Source organism: Phalaenopsis equestris, unplaced genomic scaffold (genome assembly GCF_001263595.1).
Source record: "Phalaenopsis equestris unplaced genomic scaffold, ASM126359v1 Scaffold000107, whole genome shotgun sequence".
NCBI classification, from domain to species: domain Eukaryota; kingdom Viridiplantae; phylum Streptophyta; class Magnoliopsida; order Asparagales; family Orchidaceae; genus Phalaenopsis; species Phalaenopsis equestris.
Window position 1 is genome coordinate 1,330,553 of NW_018164549.1, and position 20,962 is coordinate 1,351,514.

At 33.0% G+C, this 20,962-nt stretch overlaps 1 protein-coding gene across 1 annotated transcript; it reads right to left on the minus strand.

Annotated features, from left to right (window-relative positions):
• Window positions 1–832: 832 nt before the first annotated feature.
• LOC110020668 (phosphatidylinositol 4-phosphate 5-kinase 9) lies at window positions 833–20,695 on the minus strand. The gene is made up of 9 exons (XM_020718846.1): window positions 20,508–20,695; window positions 15,948–17,251; window positions 14,853–15,020; window positions 14,564–14,729; window positions 12,913–13,023; window positions 12,651–12,838; window positions 8,384–8,538; window positions 7,638–7,800; window positions 833–1,265 (listed from the first exon to the last, which is right to left on the minus strand). Exons 2-9 carry the CDS (start codon window positions 17,198–17,200, stop codon window positions 989–991), a joined length of 2,481 nt encoding a protein of 826 aa, XP_020574505.1. The 5' UTR covers window positions 17,201–17,251; window positions 20,508–20,695; the 3' UTR covers window positions 833–988.
• Between the last annotated feature and the right edge of the window lie 267 nt (window positions 20,696–20,962).

A 20,962-nucleotide genomic window follows, 5' to 3' on the forward strand; every position in this document is an offset into this window, starting at 1 on the left:
CTCCCTTCCCTTGACCCGCCGCCGCTTCCTCTCGCCGGACGAGAAAGTTCTTCAGGTGGCTTATCGGTTTTGATGCCATCGCAAAAGTCGATCAGTAAGAGGTCGAGCAATGGGATGTTCAAGCGATATCGCTCTCGGAGCAGCTGCATCACCTCTAATGGCAACTTGAATTAATCGTCTCTGTTCCTTGTAATGAGGAAAACCCTACTAGTTTTCTTTATAACCGTGACGACAAGGATCTTGCACGCCCAGGTTTTCCGCAGGTAGGCCATGAGATTTTAAATATCTTCTTTTATTCTCAATTTTTTAGGTCTTTTCATGGTTTTTTTTTTAGCCTCAAGAGTTGGCGGTTGTACTGAAAGGATGCTTTCAAAAGGGGTCTGGATCTGCTTTTGAATTAATTAAACTCGGGCGATTAAGAAACCCACATCTGTATTTCAAACTACAAATATTTAAAACAACACTACTTATTTTCACAAGAAATTCAATCAATAATAGCTTTAATATGCACACAATGCACATCTGTGTATACAATCAATCTCAAATGACAAGTTGAGGTTAGTGCATGAACGCATTGTAGTTAGAAACAGCTTTAGACATGTTTCTCTAGAAAAAAAACTTCATCATTATTCAGAAGATTATAGAATGGTCGGAAAAACAGAGTCTGCATTTTTTAAATTGTATAAATTTGACAAAAAAAAAAAAAAACAAAGGCATATGAAACTCAAGTAGATTCATGCATAAGTATGAATCATTTGAAAAAAAAAGACAGTAATAAACAGGTCAGCCTCCAAACATCTAAAATATTTGAGAGAGATCAGTAAATGGATATGAAAAGACATACCTAGCTGATATTATAATAGTTGTAAAAAAAAATGTTTGATTTTCTACAAGCTTTTGAAATCCTGGATCAAAATACACAATTTGGCCTCTTGAAAAAAAAGTAATACAATGTTCCAAAACAAATATACACATCATGGCCGAGCATTTAAAAGCTATCGGTTTTTGGAAAAACGGTTTGGATAAACTTTAAAAAGCGCTCTGAATAAAATTGAGGATCTACCGCTGAGATGGCGAGATGATCAAACTGAAGGGATTTATAGGCATGCTCAATCTTCTTGCTTATGTTGTATGCCTGCAATATGTCAATAATTCCTAGGTAGAGGACTACATCATAAACCTCATGGAAAATATGCTTATCATCATCTTTCTTGGGAATATGCTCTGCTCTTGCTGGCATGTTTACTCCCAATTGTATCTGTAGCCTGAGCAACATAATAATGATTTATAACTTTATGAGGTTTGTGTTTCAAAAACAAATCTCAAGTCATAACTTTTCAATTTTTAAGCGCCCGTTTGGAATCGTTTATGTTCTTTATTTTCTATTTTCTTTTTTTTTTGTTTATGTTTTGATTTGAAATAAAACATGTTCGATATGTTTCATTAAGATGTAGTTGTTTTTTAAAACTTATGACACCTCATAGTTGCTTTGAGTGTTTTCAAAAACATGTTTATTACTTTTAGAGATAAAATATAAAAAAAATTAAAAAGCACACTAAACAATCATGTTTTAAAAACAAAAGCAAAAGATAAAATTGATCCCAAACAAGCCCTAAACCTAACCAATTCAGTCTGTATAAATTTTGGCCGGAAGTTACCCAAAATTGACAGTCTATTCGTTTAGATTAGTTTAGGATTGGCTTTATAGTTTTATTGGAGGTGAATCAACATGAAATTACAAGGAATTGACTAAAATCATCAAAATACTGAACAAAATTTTTAAAGGGCATTTGCATACATACCATACAATTCTTATGTATTTACATATATAACATAACACCCATACTTCAAAATTTACTTGAATAATACTCAAATTTTTAATATAATATAAAAAATATCACTATCATTTATTTTTAAAAAGTTAAATATAAATTTTCATGCATAGGTTTATGACACCATTGTATTGTAAATGTTTTTGAATCCGGAAAAAAAATTGCATTTGATCATTTCTCATACATTACATTATATAACATATATATAAATAACAAAAGAAATAAAACAAGAATCCCTCTAAATAGGAAAGAACATAAAATAGAAAATTTAAGGAAATGTCATTAGTGGAGAATATTATGAGAGAAAGAAATAAATTCCTTCCTAATGAGAACTTACACTTCACTCTCTCTCAAGCTGGGTTGTATATATTATATGTATTTCAATTCATCATGATTGACCATTGGTAATCCTTTGGTGAGAATATCAACAATTTGAAGTCTTGTGGGAATAAAGCTAAACTGAACAATTCTATTGTTAACCTTTTTCTGAAATGAACTGTCAGAAAATTTCAATGTGTTCTATTCTATCATGATGCACAAATTCTTGGCTATACTAATGGTTGCTTGACTGTCATTGAACATCTTGATTGTGTATTTTGTCTCAACCTTTAGCTCCTTTAATAGCCTTTTGGATCCACATTCTTTCACATATTCCTAGTGCAAAAGCATGATATTTAAATTCTGCACTTCTCTGAAAGACAACAACTTGCTTTCTGTTTCTCCATGTGATGAGATTGCCCCACGTATAAACAATACCCAGTGGTTGCTTTTCTATCAGTTACATCTCTTGCCCAACTAGCATCTGTGTAGACCTCTATCTCACAGTTTTCAATTCTTTTGAAAAGCAAACCATATCTTAGGGTCAACTTTAAGTATTTCAGGATTTAGTTTACTACTTCCAAATGATCCTCATTTGGTTATTCATGTGCTGACTTACTACACTAATTGAGTATAAGCAATATTAGGTCTTGTGTGTGATATAAAGTATTTTCCCCACAAGTATTTGATATCTTCCTTTATCGATTGGACAGTTTCCTTCACTTCCGTTCAACCTTTTGTTGAAAATTCGTGGGTGTTTCAACAGGTTTGCACCCACGCATGTCAGTTTCACTTAACATGTCTAAGATGTACTTCTTTTATAATGTAACAATTCTTTCCTTAACATGTCAAATGATTTCTTCTGAAGCATCACCTGCCAAAATAATAGCATCAACATATACTATAATAATATTAATTATGGCTTTATGATAAGATTTAACAAATGTTGTATAATCAGCTTGACGCTAATGATATCCATTTGTGATCACTATTTTAGCAAACCTGTCAAACTAAGCACAAGTAGATTGCTTTGAGTCATATAAGGACTTCTTCAACTTGCAAATCAAGGTGTTGTTTGACCTATTTTTCAAGCATCTATGCATACTCATGTATACTTCTTCAATAAGGTCATCATTATTGATTTTTTGAAATCAAGTTAGTATAAAGGCCAATTTCAATTCACTGAAAGAGGGAATAGAACCCGAACTATATTAAGTTTGGCAACATGTGCAATATTTCTTAATAGCCAATCCCATATGACTCTGTGAATTCCTTGGCTACTAGTCTAGCTTTGAATTTCTATACTTCTATCTCCTTTATATTTAATTGTGAATATCCATTTGCAGCCTAGGTCGTTTTTCCCATGAGGTATCATATAAGTATCCATATATTATTCTTTTATAGAGCCCAAAGTTCTTTCTCAACTGCTTGTTTCTATATAGGAACCTTTAGGACTTCCTGGATAGAATTGAGAACCTGCACATTATTAAGGTTTGTCACAAACACTCTATAAGATGATATCCATTTGTTGACAACAAGTCTATATTTGTCTGATCATCTTTTAATTGGATGATCAGTGCACCCTCGAATGCCTTTTTTATTTGTGCTTGGTTTATTAATGTCATCATCAAATGGTATAAGAGAGTCATGAGATGAGAAATCCATACTACTATAATTATAAGAATTAGGAGGTTTTGGTGCAGGCTCTTGACAATCTGGAGTGTGCATAGTATCTACATGCTTAGTAATCCTTCTGGAGTAGACATGAAGTTCTTGATCATTGGTTTGGTGTTGAGGTGAAATACAAATAATTGGGATAGTTTCTGTGACAGAGTTTGAATTTTTAAGTGGAGCTAGTTGAGTAGTAGGGTTTGATTCATTTGAAGGAAAAATAATTTGACTATCTTCGAAAAGATCCTAAACCTGATATGCTCTCGAGCTCTTTCCCGAATTTTAAATTTGTAAAATAAAATTGATTTTCAAACAAACAAAGGTAACATCCGTAGAGTTGTAAATTTTTCTAGTAGTTGGGGAATAATATTTGTACCCTTTTTGATTGAAGGAGAAATCGAGGAAGATGCAAATGAGAGACTTGGGATCAAGTTTGATGCGATATTGTTAATGGATGTGAACAAAGGCAGAACAACCAAAGACCATTAATAGTAAGTCAGAAAAAAGATAATGAATGTGTGGATAGAATTCCATGAGAACGTTAAGGGGAATTTGAAATTTAGGATTTGACTAAGCATCATATTGATGAGCTACGTAGCTGTGAGAATGACTTCCCCCAAAAAATATTTTGATCATGATTAAACAACATAATAGCACGGATCACTTCAAACAAGTGTTTATTTTTCCTTGCAGCAACCCTATTTTATTATTCTGCGCTGATTCTGGGAATTATATATATATATATATATATATAATACCATACTTGGAAAGATAAAGACTAAGGATGAAATGAAAATGTTCCTTAGCATTATCTATTTTAAAACTTTGAATTTTGCTTTGGAGTTGAGTTTGGATTATGGAATAAATGATTAAAATATGATAGTTGTTTCAAAATTTTCTTTCATGAGAAATGTTTATGTTGTTCTCGTATGATCATCTATAAAAGATACAAATCATCGTGCCCCATTATGTTATTTACTAGTAAGGATCCTCAGATATCACTATGAATTAGAGAAAAATAATGCTAAGGCTTACATTGTAATTTAGAATACATGTCTAGTATGTTTTGGAAGTTGACTAGTTTCACATGGATAAAATATAGGTTTTTTATGGAGAAATAAATGTGGAAACAACTTTTTCATGCACGTAAAATTTGGATGACCAAGATGACAATGACTTAACACGACTTATTTTCAAGTGAAACTACATTAACAAAATTTGAACTAGATTTAGAAGTATACCTTGATGGATTACCTTGCCTACCACTAAAGTTATTTTCATTGAGCAAATATAAACTACTATGTATCTCAGTACTGTCAATCACCTTCCTTGAATTTATCACCTAGAAATCATGACTAGAAAAAAAATTAATTATACATCTTAAATCAGGAGTAAGTTTGTTGATTGAGAACAAGTTGTAGTTTATATTTTGAAGAACATAGTAGGAATTAAGATCCTTTGTCAAGTTGACTGATCCAATCCTGCTATTGATGAGAATTAACCATTAGCTATTCAAACTGCATAGTGACTGGTATACTAGTTGTAATTTTTGAAGAAAGTGATATCTCCCTTCATATGATCTGAGGCTCCGAATTCAACCATCCAAGGTTTTAATTTATTGCTTCACACACTAAAAACATGTGATAAGATACCCTGAGGGGTAACAAACTGTTAGGTTTTTCGACAGAGGATTGTGATACTTGTTCAGAACTGGGATTGAACATTCTCGGTGCTTCAATTTGCTCCCTCGTGAATGAGCAAAATTTAGAATTATTGTTGGTAGTGGTAGCAATATTTGCACGGTCCTCCTTATCATATTTTCGATTATATGACTTCCAATATGAAGGTTTTGACGTGTAATTTCCAACATTTTTCCTTCACAAGACCAAGATTTTTACAATGGTCGCATCATGACCGTCTTTTCTTGGGCTTGCTATAATGAAAGAAGTTTTGAGTGTACAAGGCTGACCCTTCAACAGATGGTGTGGTCTGGTTGTCTGTCATCATCAACTTCTTTCTGTTCTGCCCCCCCCCCCTCGAAATTCTACAAAAGCCCCCCCCCCCCTCCCAAAAAATTCTCCCTCATTCTTTTTTGTTAGTAATTCTTCTCTATAAAATACAAGAAATTTCAAGGGCAAACCTCATGCATGTCCAATTGTAGCCAACAACGTGTGTATATTGAAAATTGAGTAAATCAATTCTCCTTATCAAGATCATGTAGTCTAGTCTCAATTTCAAATAACTATGATGAATTTTCAGTGGTAGAGTAGGTTTCACGTGTAGCCTCCCATATCTACCTTCGCTGTCCAATAGAGTAAAAAAAGTTTTCCCCAACCTCCGTGGTCATGAAATTTATTAACCATGACATGATCATGCGGTGGTCCATTTTTCAAGCCCGATATTTGGAATGTCATTTTTGGTATCAAAATTCTGCCTATGAAATGTCCATCTCCTCAGACACAAATGTACATGAAGCCATACTGAAATCATAGAAGAAAACTATGACTATATAATTTATGGTTCGTGACTAGATGAGAGAAGTTATCATGCACGACAGAAGCTGAAGATGAAGGCTAAGATCTTGAGTGACTTTAAATGATGAAGATTGTGAGACCATGTCGTATTTGATCATGATTAGATAAAAGTAAAAGAAGTATCCTTAGTTCAACTGTTTGACCAAATAGGAACTAGAGAGAGGTGCATAGCTCTTTGCTTCCACACGTGACACTAGACGAGAGCTGATCAGACCTTTTTCAAGCCAACGAACTGTGAGTTGTCGGCTAAAGCAAGCCAAATCAATGACTAAAAGCCTACTAATTTGCTAACTTAGCCACCAATGTAGCCAACTATAAAAAACCAAGATGAAGCATGTTTCGTTTGAGTAGGACGTGAGGAGACGAGTGAATCAAACAGAACACTCAATTAACTCCGAGTCAGACACGCGAAGACGAAGCCAAGATGTCGAACGGAAGAGTTGAAAACCAAACGACTCATGTATGTAGACGACAACTGCAAAGATCTTCATCGGGTTTTGCGACATGTGCATATGAGAGAGATGGAGATGGAGACGCCGTTGGAGATGAAGACGTTGAAGGAAGCGCCAAACATAGAAAATGGAGATGTCATTGAAGGCGTCGAAGGCAACATCGAAGATAGAGAACGGAAACACCAATGAAGGTGACAAGAATAGGAGAATTTTGGAGACGCAGTAGAGATGTAGAGAACACAACAACACGAGATGCAAAGAGGCCACAACATGCTTTGACTTCACAGATGAGAAGAGGTTCCAGTCGAGAACGAAGATGGAGGATTTTAAGGTTATAGCTCTGATAACATGTTGAATCCGGAAGAAAAATTTTAAAAATTTATTCTATTATTTTTCATACATTACATTACACAACATAGATATAAATAACAAAAAAACAAAAGAGAAATCCCTCTAAATCAGGAAGAACATAAAAAAGGAAATATAAATAAAAGGAAACATCATTAGTAGAGAATATTCTGAGATAAAAAAAATAAATTGCTTCCTAATGAAAATTTGCACTTTCCTATAAATGTAAATATGAAAATTTAGGTGTTAGTTATGTAAATATAAAAGAATTGTATGGCATGTATGTAGCTTTCTAAACTTTTAAATTTTGTCAAAGTGTTTATATTTATAACTTAAAAATCTAGCAAAAAAAAAATATTTTATGTTTGACATATCTTCTAAAATTAAAAAAGAAAAACAAAACTAAACATCAAAACAACCAAACAACTAGACCAAAACCCAAACAAAACTTATGAAACTAGTCTTAATTTGCTGGTGTTTACCTTGCTGTGCCTGGAAGTAGAAGATCCACTTCCTCGTCACCAGCTGCAGATGCACGCAAGCGGTTGCCTCTAATATGGGGCCCCACTACAACGCCATTGCCGTCACCCCCACGAGGAACCAAAACAAGGCCTTCTGGATAGTTAGAAATGTCATCTTCTTGTGCTGCAAATGAATCATATCACCTCAACATTAGTGCGACAAAATCTTTCGGATTCTGAGCAAGTTATAGAGATGTGCAGCTGAACGATAAATCTACCATGGTTTCTTTAGATAAGGTGAAATACATTTAATTTAACAGAAACTTGAGAAAGAATGGCAAGTGCGAGCACACAAAAAGCAAAATGAAAAAAAAAAAAAAAAACTCAAATATTTTTAAATACAACAGACGAATTCTGAGAACATGGAATAAGTTTCTCCATATTACAACCCTTGTTTCTATCATCATTATCCATTATACAATGTTTCTACCCAATTGCTATGTTGACAAAGTTGATATCACTGTATTCCATTGAAAGGCCAGTTTTTGGAAAGTTCTTCAAGAACATATCTTGAAAAAAAAACTAATGAATGTTCTTTTAGCTGTACAATTCATCCTCAATCTCCCTACTATCTATGATCTGCATTGGAGTAATTACTTACACTACATATATGAAAATAAGTCTGCAAGGAAAGTGAGCTAGAGATTAAAGAGTTGGATTTATTATGAGAAAACTACAAGGAAATTCACGGCATTTCACGTTGTTACCTTCTTCAGAAAGAATAGCCAGTCTATCTGATGCAACATTTCTTCGTTGAGATAGTGATCTTAAATGCGTTGGAGCCCTATAATGTACGCCTAATAAAAGGCTATAATCCATAATACGCTGTGCTTCCAAAAATTTGCTATCTATCTCTATCTGCCTGCAGAAATACAGAAAATAAAGCTGGGGTGACTGTGATTAAAATTACAAAGCAAAAGAAATTTCCTCACAGGAAGCCACATTCTAAAAATTATCTTAGTCCTTAGCATAAAGTAGTTAAATGAAAGTGAATTAAGATGAACCCACACAGGATTACAAATTAATTCAGTTGCATTTCGTCTTTACACTAGCCAATCTCAAAGGGAAGTTTCAACATTTAAATAGCATTGAAAAGAATATACAACGATTTTTATTCGGTCACCAAAATTACCGTTCCATTAAAAAAAAGTTTTCTCCACAATGGTAACTTGTATTGCTACATGATTATTTATAGAAATAAGAACTTAATAACATTGTTGTCGTACAAAAAGTTGTCTATCCAATCCCATGAAGTACAATAGAGTAACAATATTGCTTGAAGATCATTTTACTTTCAAGTTTATATTATAATTATTTAAGATTAAAATCATTTAGATAATAGATTTCTCTATTGAAAAATAAAATAAAATGATCCGCAATTCAATCATGAGTCTTTTCCTGTTGTTGTGTTATCACTATCTCCTATATTACATTTCATCGATCATTAAGAAGATTTTTTTTTTATTTCTGCATACTGATCATATGATGTTTCTTCTTGAATCATTTGCCTTCATTTTAAAATTTGAATTGGATGATTTTTAATCATAGTTCTCCAAAATCTACTCAAGCTCCAAAATCAATATAGGCTTCTGAACTTAGATAATTGCTTTTATGCATCATCTTCAAAGTTACTTCATCTTAACAGATACATCAACAACATATTTCCTAATTCCATTCATCTTTTTACTAATACAAATCTTGTTTAAAGTATTAACTAATAATTATTTTTTAAACTAATTTTTTTAAAAAATTATTTTAACATCATTTTTAATCTTAAGATTAGATAATACACCAACACTTTGTAGTAATAAAGCATGTGGTGTTGGATACACGCAAAATCCATACACTTTCTCGACGTGTGTTTGATATGTTTTGAATAAGTGTCCAATTACAATAAATAAAAATAATGTACACATGTAAGTAAAATGCTTCTTGAATAAGAAATTTTAACTTTAAAAGCATATTATAGAAATAACTTATCACTTGTTCATTTTAAAAAATATCAATTATATAACTGAATATCTACTTAGCGCCGGTTTTACTCTATCGCCCAATTAATTTCTCCTTTTTATTCTTTTTATCAAAAAACCAATTTTGACAACTTAAAATTAAGAATTTATAATATCATGTAACTATAAATTTAAAAATATCTTGCACTTTTTGAGCTATTGAAATAAATTTATCATCGTATGAGTTCACTTCATATTTATTTAATTTGTGTAATTATTATATAATTTTTTTTAAAAATTTATGATATAATTATAATAACATTTATGATGTGTGTTCTCGTCTTATATTTTTCAAAATAAATATCTCATATCCATATCTTATATTTTTAATGATAAATATGCCCCTTGTTCTTATCATATTGTGATTTTATCTTGGTGTTTATATCATTGCATCATAGCTAAGATCTTATTATCCTAATTTCTATTTCACATGTCTCAATCAATATCACTATCTTTTTTTTTATGCCTTTCTTATTGCCTCATTTATTTCTCATATTCTATAATAGCTTCCTAACTTTTGTACAAATGCACTACTCTCTTCATTTTGGCTAGTGGGTTATTGTACAAATGCACTACTCCCTTCATTTTGGCTAGTGGGTTATGGAGTATCTAATAATATGATTGGAATTTCACATCTTGCAATATTAAACCATAAAATAGATCATTATCTATTCAGATCAGAAATGGTAGTCCATTATGTATTAAAATTATTAGGGTTATAAATTCTTTCATAAAATATGTTCTTGTATGTTTTAAGTTTTCTATTAATCTTATTTTAATAGAAAGGTTAATTGAATAATTATGACATTTAATTTAGGTGATAATTGGGTTTTGTAAGATTAGGTGAAGGAGAAAATATCTGTGAAGGGACATAAAGTTAGATGACTATTTCACTTACCCTCCTTTCATTTATGAAGTTGTCTTGTTGCCATAAATACAATAAATCAAAATGACTATTTAAGGCACAAATGATAAAGTCGGTTGAACTTCACTATTTTATCTCATTTAATCAACCCTAATTTGTTTGTCAATTCAATAAAAATTAATTCTCTTCTCATATTTCTTTCGATTGCTCAAAATATAAAATTGAAAAAAATAGGAGTTTTTCTTCTCCATTACATGGTACTCTTGATGAAAATCATTTTGATTTGATTCATCACATGCAAATTTTAACGACTTTGTGGCAATCATTGACCATTACAACAAGCTTATTTGGAATTTTTTTCATAAGAAAATCTAAAGTATTAATTGTCTTTCAGAAAGTTGTAGCATATATTGAAATTTATTTCTTATCATGCATCCAAATATTAAAATCGACTTTAGGGATGAATATTTCATTTAAATTTCATAACTATTTAAAAAAAAACAAAATAAAAGAAGTGATCATGTTCCATTATACATCAACAAAAAGGTGTTCCTACATCTTTTAGATGTTGTTCAAACTTTGTTCCTATACCTTTTATATCACCTAAATTATGGGATGAAGCATCGAGTAGAAAAGAATTTTAATTAATAGGTTGCCCTCTCATATATTGAAGTCTAACTCTCATTATTATGAGCTTTTTAGCATCCCAACAACCAAGATGGGCATAAATTTGATTGTGATTCTTTGGTCATCTACCAAAAAAATCAATGCCCTAAAAGATTTTGCATCTATTATCCCATGTTATATGGTCGAGTGATGGGCGGTAAAAAATCACATGTTGTGTATTAAAATAAAATGAGAAAGTTAATATAAATATATGAGTTAATGACAAAACTAAAGTCAAAAGTTTAAAAATGATTACATCAGAGTGATATTAGAGGAAGTATCTATTAAGTATGAAAAAATTTAGGTAGTTTAAAAACATACAACAAATGATATAAAATGGACCAATAAGATGAGTGCATAAACTTAACGTCAAAGTATTAAAAAAAAAATGAATGGCCAAAGATAACCTGGAATGAAATTGTTAAAAACTTTTGTACAAAATAGATTTACCATCTTGTAAATTCATTAGAATAAGGATAGTAAGGATTTATAAAATCAACCATAAGTAAGTGAGATGAAACTAATGACTAAAAATTTGTTACTAATCTATTTATAGTTTTCTAGATAGATATTATAATTGTACTCTATGTTGTGTAGTTATATGAAACACTTAATGTTCTCCATGATTTTTTTTTTCCCGGAATGGAGGGGTTGGTTGACATCTCTTTGTAAAAAATCATCTATTTGGGTTTTAGTAGAACAAAGTGCTGCTCTCGCCATTTAACACATTTGTTCACTATTGTTGATGACTTGATATTTAAAAATCCTGCTTTAATAGACTAATTACAATGACAAATAATATTAATGTCAAAAGATCAAGAAGAAAAATGGATAATTTAAAGGTAATATTGGCTATAAATTATACAAGAAATATTTACATAGAATAGATTTAATATCTCAAGCACTTACTAGAACAAATGCAGAATAAGGATATATAAAACCAACCCTAAATAGTTGTTGGAATAAAGCTAATGTTGATGGTGATGACCGTCATTAAAATTTAACTTATTACTCTATTGTGTAGCAATATGAATCATCATATAATTTTTTTTATAGGACCAACTAAGCATTGACCTCACTATTTAACTTATTTGTTTGCTATTATTAGATGATAATCCAAAATCCCATTTTGATCCCTATTATATAATAACCGTAAGTGTACTCATAGCCCAACCTATTAGAATCAACATAATCTACATGATGTAAAATACAAATATAAACTAAGGCTGTAAAGAAGTAATTTATTTGTTTATAAACACTACTCAATAGGTTCACGTTAAAGATTAAGGTAATAGTCCCATTAGAAACTTTCATACTAACCTATTTACCATTGAAAGGTAGCCTACCGCAAATAATAAAAAAAAGGATAAAATAACAAATATCCATAAACTAAACGTATAAAAGAAAAAAAAAATACCGTGGATATTCCCTTACATGAGTAGAGCTTCCCTCCATGAAGGCTCCAAATAAAAGGAATAATTCAAATCCAGGTCTTTGAGTGTTGTATTCTCGTCAATTTCAATTTTGTCAGAAGAACGCCCAAGGGAGGATCCCTTCAAATCAAATCTACGGTGAATTCTTAATTCTGTGCAAAACATGTTTCCCATTACAACGAACCGGAACTGCAGTTCAAAAAGGAGAAATGTATAAATCTGTATAAACGTTGAACAAATCACTATTTGTATCCAGCTTTTACCTTTTGACCACTAGAAGGTTTCACCCGATGAAGACCAAAAAATTTGGTTATAAGAGTATTCTCATAAGTTTTTACATGATGATGATAGTTCGGCAGCATCCGCAACAGCACCTGCAAGTTAGCATCATCATTGCACGAGTTATTAAGACTATTTGTTGCAATTATTTTGAATAAGTTTTATTTATGTTTTCTAAGTCGATCGCTTTCCTACCTGATTAATTTTATTTGTCAGTTCAATATATGAATTTTTTATCATTTATTGTACTTAATTCAAACCACCTAAATTTATTTTCAACTACAGTAGATATCAGACCAACTGCCACTCCAATATAAATATTCTTTAATCTACTTTTCTTATTTTTTCCACGCATCATGCTTAAAATCCTGAAAGTACAAAATTATAATTTAATTTTTCAATTCCCTATTAGCATGATGGTTAAACATTTGCCATCTTAATGTACAAAATTCTTGGTAAATGGACCATATCCAAATGGAAGTCCATCTCAAATATAACACAATATGCTCTCTTAACGGATGTAATTGAGACACTGTAAACGGTTTAATCCACATAAAAGTACTCTAAATCCTTTATCTAGTAAAGCCCTAAGCTAATAAGTTCCAAGATGTTGTTAAGTATAGGCTTAAAGTCCGGCTGACAAAGTCAAATATTGCAGACAATAGAAATTTCTACTCAAAGTAGCAAATGAGACAAAATGATGCAGATATTTCATCTATATCATAAAAAAGTATATCATAGAAATATGATGGACAAACTTTACAAGGTATTCAACTTTCATAGCCATATAATGGTGATAATACGTGTAAAGCATTGGGCTTACTTATCTTTTATTCTATGATACCCATAGCTTTAAAGGCTTAAACTTTTAGCTGAACCAAGTTTGATAATTGGTGTATGTGTCTCAAGTTTGATTTATAGTCTGCGGTTCCTGCAACTTGTGAGTCTATGAAACTTTTGATTGATTATTCTATGGTTAAGTAAAATTCAAGGACAAGTGACTCTCTCAACGTATAACATAATTGATCGGGTTCTTGATGTAATTCTTATCAGATAATTAAAAGAATATACTATTATAGAATATCAATCAGTCCGCCTGCACCCATAGCTTTAAAGGCTTAAACTTTTAGCTGAACCAAGTTTGATAATTGGTGTATGTGTCTCAAGTTTGATTTATAGTCTGCGGTTCCTGCAACTTGTGAGTCTATGAAACTTTTGATTGATTATGCTATGGTTAAGTAAAATTCAAGGACAAGTGACTCTCTCAACGTATAACCTAATTGATCGGGTTCTTGACTTATAATTCTTAATAAAATTTTCATTAGACAGGAGCTCTAATATGAGAGCGAGATTATTGAAGCACATAAAGCTTTGTTTTTTTATTAACAATTGATAGATGAGAAATAAGTTGATTTAGAAATATTATATGATTGATCCTCATCTACAGGCTTAAATTTTTGGAATTAAAACAAGTTTGACCGCTAGTATATCTAGTATACTTTTGATCCTTCACCTATAGGCTTAAACTTTAGGATTTAAAACCAGTTTGACCACTAGTATATCTAGCCCAACTTTGATCCTCTTTGAGGCAATGCTTAAAATATAACCATCATTTTCGTTAACCGAGAAAAATACCCGCACTTCAGATTTGCGTAGTGTTTTGATCATAAACCGATCATCCTGAGAGAGGAAAAAGACACTGCCACTTTTCCCTGGTGAAGAAAGCTCTCTCAATGCAGAATTTCCACAAATTGATATCATGTAGTCTGCAGCATCAATCTTGAACATTTCCCTTAAATTTCTGTAGGGATGAACACACATAAATAAATGAATGTATTTTGACATAGTTGACTTCACACAACTTCACTTATTGACAAAGCATAGCTAGAACTTCTTCAAAAAGATAAATATTCTCATAACTAACCTGAATACCATGGGACAATAGTCTTTCCATTTGAAATCTTCTGAGCGGTGGGAAGGTGTTAATTGAGAGCCAGATTTTGGAAAATCCATCCAAAAGCTTGCACGAGGACCAAAATCCGATGCACGAACTTCACGCCTTTGTATTGGTGTAATTTTTCCAACTGTGTATCTGAGGATTTAAAAATAGAACAAACACATCCGCGATTTAAAAAATCAAAGAAAAAATGTGCTATAAGTTTTAAAAATATTCTATTATGTGGCAGTTAATAACTAGGGTGTTTAAGGATTAATTAGGCAATATGTAAACTCAGCAATCATTTTGAGACAGAATATTAATATCATGACAAAAAAAGCTTTGAAGCTCGCTTTGTTTAATACAAAAATTTCATAACCAGTTAAAATGTGGATAATACATGCTGTATGCAAACTTTAACAGTCCAAAAAATATCTGTTAAAGAAAGCATTATCCTAGGCTACCAAGACTTGGCTAGGTCAGAGAAAGCATTGGAGAAACTCTTCGGATGTTTAGGAAACTAAAAGCTACCATCCATATTGTAGTACTTAAGGGACTATTTGAAATCAATTTGTTTTTTCTTTCTTTACTTGTGTTTTTACCTTTGTTTTATAAATTATACTATTCACTATATTTTTCATATATTTTAATTTTTTTTAACAAAATCAAATTATTTCTCAAAACACTCAGAAAAACTAAAAAATATTTTAAATATTTTTAAAAACAAGTTGATTTATTTCTACAAGTCAAACATGTTTTATTTCAAATCAAAATAGAAATAAAGAAAAAAAAAATAATAATAAAAAAAAACAAAGTTGACTCAAACTGCCCCCGTTTAGAAAATATCATGCTAATTTTTAATCATTAACGTTAACATATTAGATGGGAATAATATTTACTTTTTGAACTGGTATGTGCATCAATAGATGCTAAGTCTCATTTGCAAGTGTGTCCCTCTTCACAAGCATACATAACTACTACTTTACATTTATATTCACGCATAAAATCACATCATGCATGCAGGCCGAACCTGCATGCATCCCAGAGCTCATTTTAATATGAAGAGTGAAGAGCTGAACTTACCTGATTCCAAGCTGCAGACAAAGCATCAAATCATAACTTCTGTGGCCCTTGATTATAGTCTCCCCAGGCTTTTTTACGCCAATTAACTTCTTCTGACGCCTCCTTTCGCTTCTAGATGACACTGAAAAGCTATTGTTAATCACGAGCTCGCTAATAAGAACCCCTTGCATGTATTCCCTTTCTAAAGTTGGAACATTAGCATCAACTGATTTCTCACTTTCGCGGAAACTGTCACCAGAACTTAAAACTGAATTGTGGCCTATCACCTTTTCAATTGCTACCTCAAGGCTCCATCGTCTCTCCAGGGCTACATTTCCCCCACGGGACTGTTCAAAATTTAATAGATTACCTTTAGGCAGATTGTCAGATGAGATGCCAGTAGATGCTCGAGTATCACTAACTTTAATGATTCCCATATCAATAGAAGAAGAATGAAGAATGCGAGAGCTATGAATTTGCCTTTTCAAATCAGGAAGTAGCCCTCTCTTCCTCAAAGCGTTAATGTAACATTCTTGGGCAGCAGGTATTTTACTTCCTTCTGGATAGAAGGTTCCTTTCCCGTCCTTCAAACCCCTAGTCCACGTACCAACATAGCAGCCACCATCATTCCAGGTGTAAACCCCATACCCATGCATCATACCATCTAACCAACTCCCTTCATAGGAATCCCCATCTTCCCAAGTAAGGGTTCCCTTACCTGACATCTTACCTCCTCTCATATAACCTTCATAAACGTTCTTATTAGCCCAGATATATTTTCCAAGCCCTTCAATACTTCCTTGAATCCACGAACCATTAAAAACATCTCCATTAGGAAAGTTTTGCTGCCCTAACCCATGCTTGAGATTCAGCTTCCAGCGTCCATTATAGGTTGACTTATCTGGCCCGACATAAAGGCCAGAACCATGCATATAGCCACCAGAAAAATCTCCCTCATAAAATGCTCCTGAAGGTGATGAAAGTTTTCCATTACCATGCATCATTCCCCTCCGCCATTCGCCTTCGTAAGAGTAACCATCTGACCAGACATACTTTCCTGAACCCTCGGGTGTGTTGCCCAAAACTGTTCCCGAGTACATATCCCCATTGGGAAGTAGGAGTTCACAAAAAGTTGCATCACGTAAATGATAAGCTTGTCCATTGGGCAGTGATGGATCCCTGTAGAAGCAACTTGCATCAAATGATTGGCTATCTCTTTGTGAAAAGGATGGGAGTGGTTCCACCTCACTGGCAGAAGCTAATGGGGCCGACATGCACAATGAATTAAAGGATTCAGATTACCAGAAAAGCTTAACCTCAAAGCACTGCAAGTAAAAATACAAAAAAAATTTAGATGTTATTAGAAGAGATCAGCATCAGATTAATCTTCTCAAACAGTTACTTATGATATGCATTCATAAGGACTTCAGATAAAGAGAGGTTACTATAAGATTAAAATGCTAAAAAGGTTATACCTCTCATTGCAGAAAGATGATTTGAAGTATAAATCAAGTCACTCATAATATAAACTAGCTTAAAAAAATTCCTTTTAACTGTAATTGCACTTTAGCTTGAAAAAAAAAAATGCTGGTTCATAAAATGCTCCGAAAAATATGAAGGCAGACTGAGTACGACTTTGGAACTTTGGTTTTAAAGCCTTAAGATATGTATGCAATCTAATCAACTAACATATTTCTTCTGCGTAGTGTAAGTTGAAATCTAGACGTGATCTGGAAAAACTTCTACACCATAAAATCTTCAGAAAGCAAAATATGCGGACAAAACTGGTAGCATCCATCTATCCCAATAGAGTTCAAACGATGAAGTTCTCTTACCGGTATATGAAAATCATGTCGTGGCTTTATTCCCTTTTAATAAAGAGCCGCTATCACTCAATATTTTTTACACCGAACTCAAGAACAATACTATCACTTAGCTGAATCATATAGATAACACATCAATTTGATAGCATGCTTTAGCATAACATACTCAAGAACAATCTCCTCAATAACTTTGTAGAGTTCTGCTGTGTAACAATCCAAAATCTCATCCATTAAAGATTCACCTCCTTTAGCCTATTACGTTTTATATTTGTTTACTTAGTGCAACTTTTCACGGTGTCACCAATTGTAAGAGTGCTCTAGCATCAAAACCTTAATTTTAGGGTTTCTAAACTAAACTCTAACAAATAAATTAAACAGAATCGATGTTTAAGAGTTTGATTACAATATACTAAAGAGATTTCATAATAATTTAAAGTGACTTAAGTTTTCTTCAAAGACCTTACACATAATCCAAAGTCATACATGATAAACGGGGCTCTAGAAATGGTCTCTACATGTTTAAGAGGTGGTTCTCACCATAAAATATTTTTATCCCAAACTGGATAAAGAAGAGAATGAGTAAGTTAACTTTTCTTTTTAAAATGCTATAAAGTTTCTAACAATATTTCAATCATTAAATCCAAATATGTTTCAATATTTAAGAGTTCAACTTCATTGTACTGAAGGGTCTCACAATATCACATGAGTTCAAGAGGAGGCTTCTAGGGTGTAGCACTTTTTGTTGTATGACACCTAATTCCAATCTTCTGATTAGTGCAATGCTCTGATATAGAGTGCAATATGTCATATCTAAAGAGGCGAGCTCCCCACTTGCTAGCTCGGCTCCCTCCTGCCAAGGACATAAATGGGCATAACATTTAGAAGAAGCTTGCTTCAAAGGAGAATTAGGGGACACAACTTTAACTCACCTTAGCACCCATCTTACGAGTAGCGACCTAGCTCCCTTGAGTAGGGAGTGCGGCGAACTCACTCTCCAATAGCGGATCCCTATAAAGATGGACTATCAAATAACAAAGGTTAAACACTAATATTTGGGGAGCTCGTCCCATCTCTCAAAACAAACATTCAAACAAACAAAAAATAACTGAGGTAAACTATTTATGAGCTAAAGTCCTCCCCCACAAAGTTGAGCTCTATTAAGGACTTTACTTCTAATTTGACCTACGTGAGTCATAACTCTCTTCTTCACATCTGAAATCGACGCCATCATGAGTTTTTCCATCAAAACTAGGTGAGGATGAGTTGTGATTTGGTCAACCACTCATGCACAAGGCGTAGTACCACCTCCTCTTCCAGTCTTTCATTTTATTCTCCAAGTTAAATAAATTGATCCCGATCTTAGAGAAATAGACGAATTTGTCCTTGTATGTCTTAACTATAAAGAGGTAGTCTCTGGTCCAAGGAATCCACCTCTTCCTCATGTACTACACCAAGGTGGTGATACCTATTATCGAGTTCGGGATCATGTGTGTTAGGATGACGCCGTAGTTGTATGACAATAAATTTTCAGCAGAGAGGAAGTCACAATCCTAGTCTAAACTAAACCTAGTAGAAAAGGAGCTCATCCTCATAGAAAATGTTGGGGAACTCTTCTATCTTCACAGCACGAGGAATATTGAAGGGCCAAACATGAACTCTTGTTGTGCCAAGTAAACCACTTTGTCAAACATTTTGAAGCGGTCAAAGAGGTACAAGCTTTATGAATGCCTTGCCGCTGACAAAAAAGTGTGGCATCCATCGCTGATCAGAAAAAAAGGGAAAGATGGCAAAGAAGGGACTTAATTTTTCCTATTTTCCCCTGTTTTTTGTGCTCAAATATGCTCCTTATTCTAGCTATTTCCTTGTTGTTGTGAATCCACAAATAAATCAGGGCCCAATACTAAGTTTTAATCTAATTATACATTTATCATATCAAATAATTTTCAAGATTTAATAGCTCCAAAATCTACTGAATCTGAATTAGAAAATCACTAAATCCTACTTGAATTAAATGTTTGTTTGTACCCAAACAATCCCATAAAGCCCTCTCTAATGAAGATCACTTGATCGCCAGCTTCAATTGGATAACCACCCAAGGGTACCCCATTCACATCGCATACACTAATTTCAACCAAAAAAAATAAGAAAATGGAAGCATTAAACCAGTAACACATCGCAATGCCCTAAAGCCTTACTGCAACTGAACTCCAACTCAATCTAATTCACAAGCAACTTAGCAGTCGAAAAAGAAGCACGTGTCCTGAAATTAATAGAATTCGTTCAATAAAATCAAGCCTCTTTTCTCAACAAAAAAAAAAAAAAAAAAAAAAAAAAAAATAATATCATGCTCCTTAAAAATCCAATTCCTGCACCCACAAACCTAACCCCCAATATCCACTTTCCCAGAGATTGAAAGCTCCTCAAATTCACTTTCTTCCTAGTAAAATAAGCAACCAACGTTAATAATCTTTTCAAAAAAAAACAGCCCTTTTTCCAAAAAAAAAAAAAAAAAAAAAAAAAAAAAAAAAAATATCATGCTCCTTAAAAATCCAATTCCTGCACCCACAAACCTAACCCCCAATATCCACTTTCCCAGAGATTGAAAGCTCCTCAAATTCACTTTCTTCCTAGTAAAATAAGCAACCAACGTTACAGATTCAAAGCAAAAATCGCTCTCTTCCTCCTAAAACAGAATACATCCAATCATCCATAAGAAGTTCATTCTAGTAACAAGCATAGTGTGAAAGAGAGAGTATACTCTTATGAGCTGCGGCTCGATTAAGTTCAGCTTCGAAGTATGCCAACACTATTAAGAAGCCGGGCTTCGACGGAGCCGAGACAAGTGGTGGAGATTTACAGGGGAGAAAGCGAGATCCAAGGACACAACAAGGAGATGGCCAAACCAAAGGGCGAGAGAGAAAGGGAGATTTCAAAACTAGAAGAAGAAGAGTCGCGGTCGGTATGGGTCAAAAGTAAACCCGGGCTAGAGCGGGGCCCGCTTGAAGAAACCAGATAATGTGCAAAGAGAGAGGAATTCTTAAGTAGTCGGATTTCACACGAGGATCTTCATTAGTTTGTACTCCCCACAACTATTGAAGCAATCTTACGGCTGGCAACAGGTTTGTATTGTATTATTGAACAGGAGTTTCTATTTGGCCGCACCTAAATTGATGACTAAGCACCATGCATTTTTAAATAGAAGGCATCTCGATT

What these genes read in the sequence shown, in the direction of transcription:
- LOC110020668 (XM_020718846.1), bottom strand. Translation starts at nt 17,200, where the DNA reads ATGTCGGCCCCATTAGCTTCTGCCAGTGAGGTGGAACCACTCCCATCC. An exon ending in TATTGTCCCATGGTATTCAG is followed by an intron (nt 14,730 to 14,852) that starts GTTAGTTATGAG and finishes TCATCCCTACAG; the next exon opens with AAATTTAAGGGAAATGTTCA. An exon ending in AACCTTCTAGTGGTCAAAAG is followed by an intron (nt 12,839 to 12,912) that starts GTAAAAGCTGGA and finishes TTTGAACTGCAG; the next exon opens with TTCCGGTTCGTTGTAATGGG.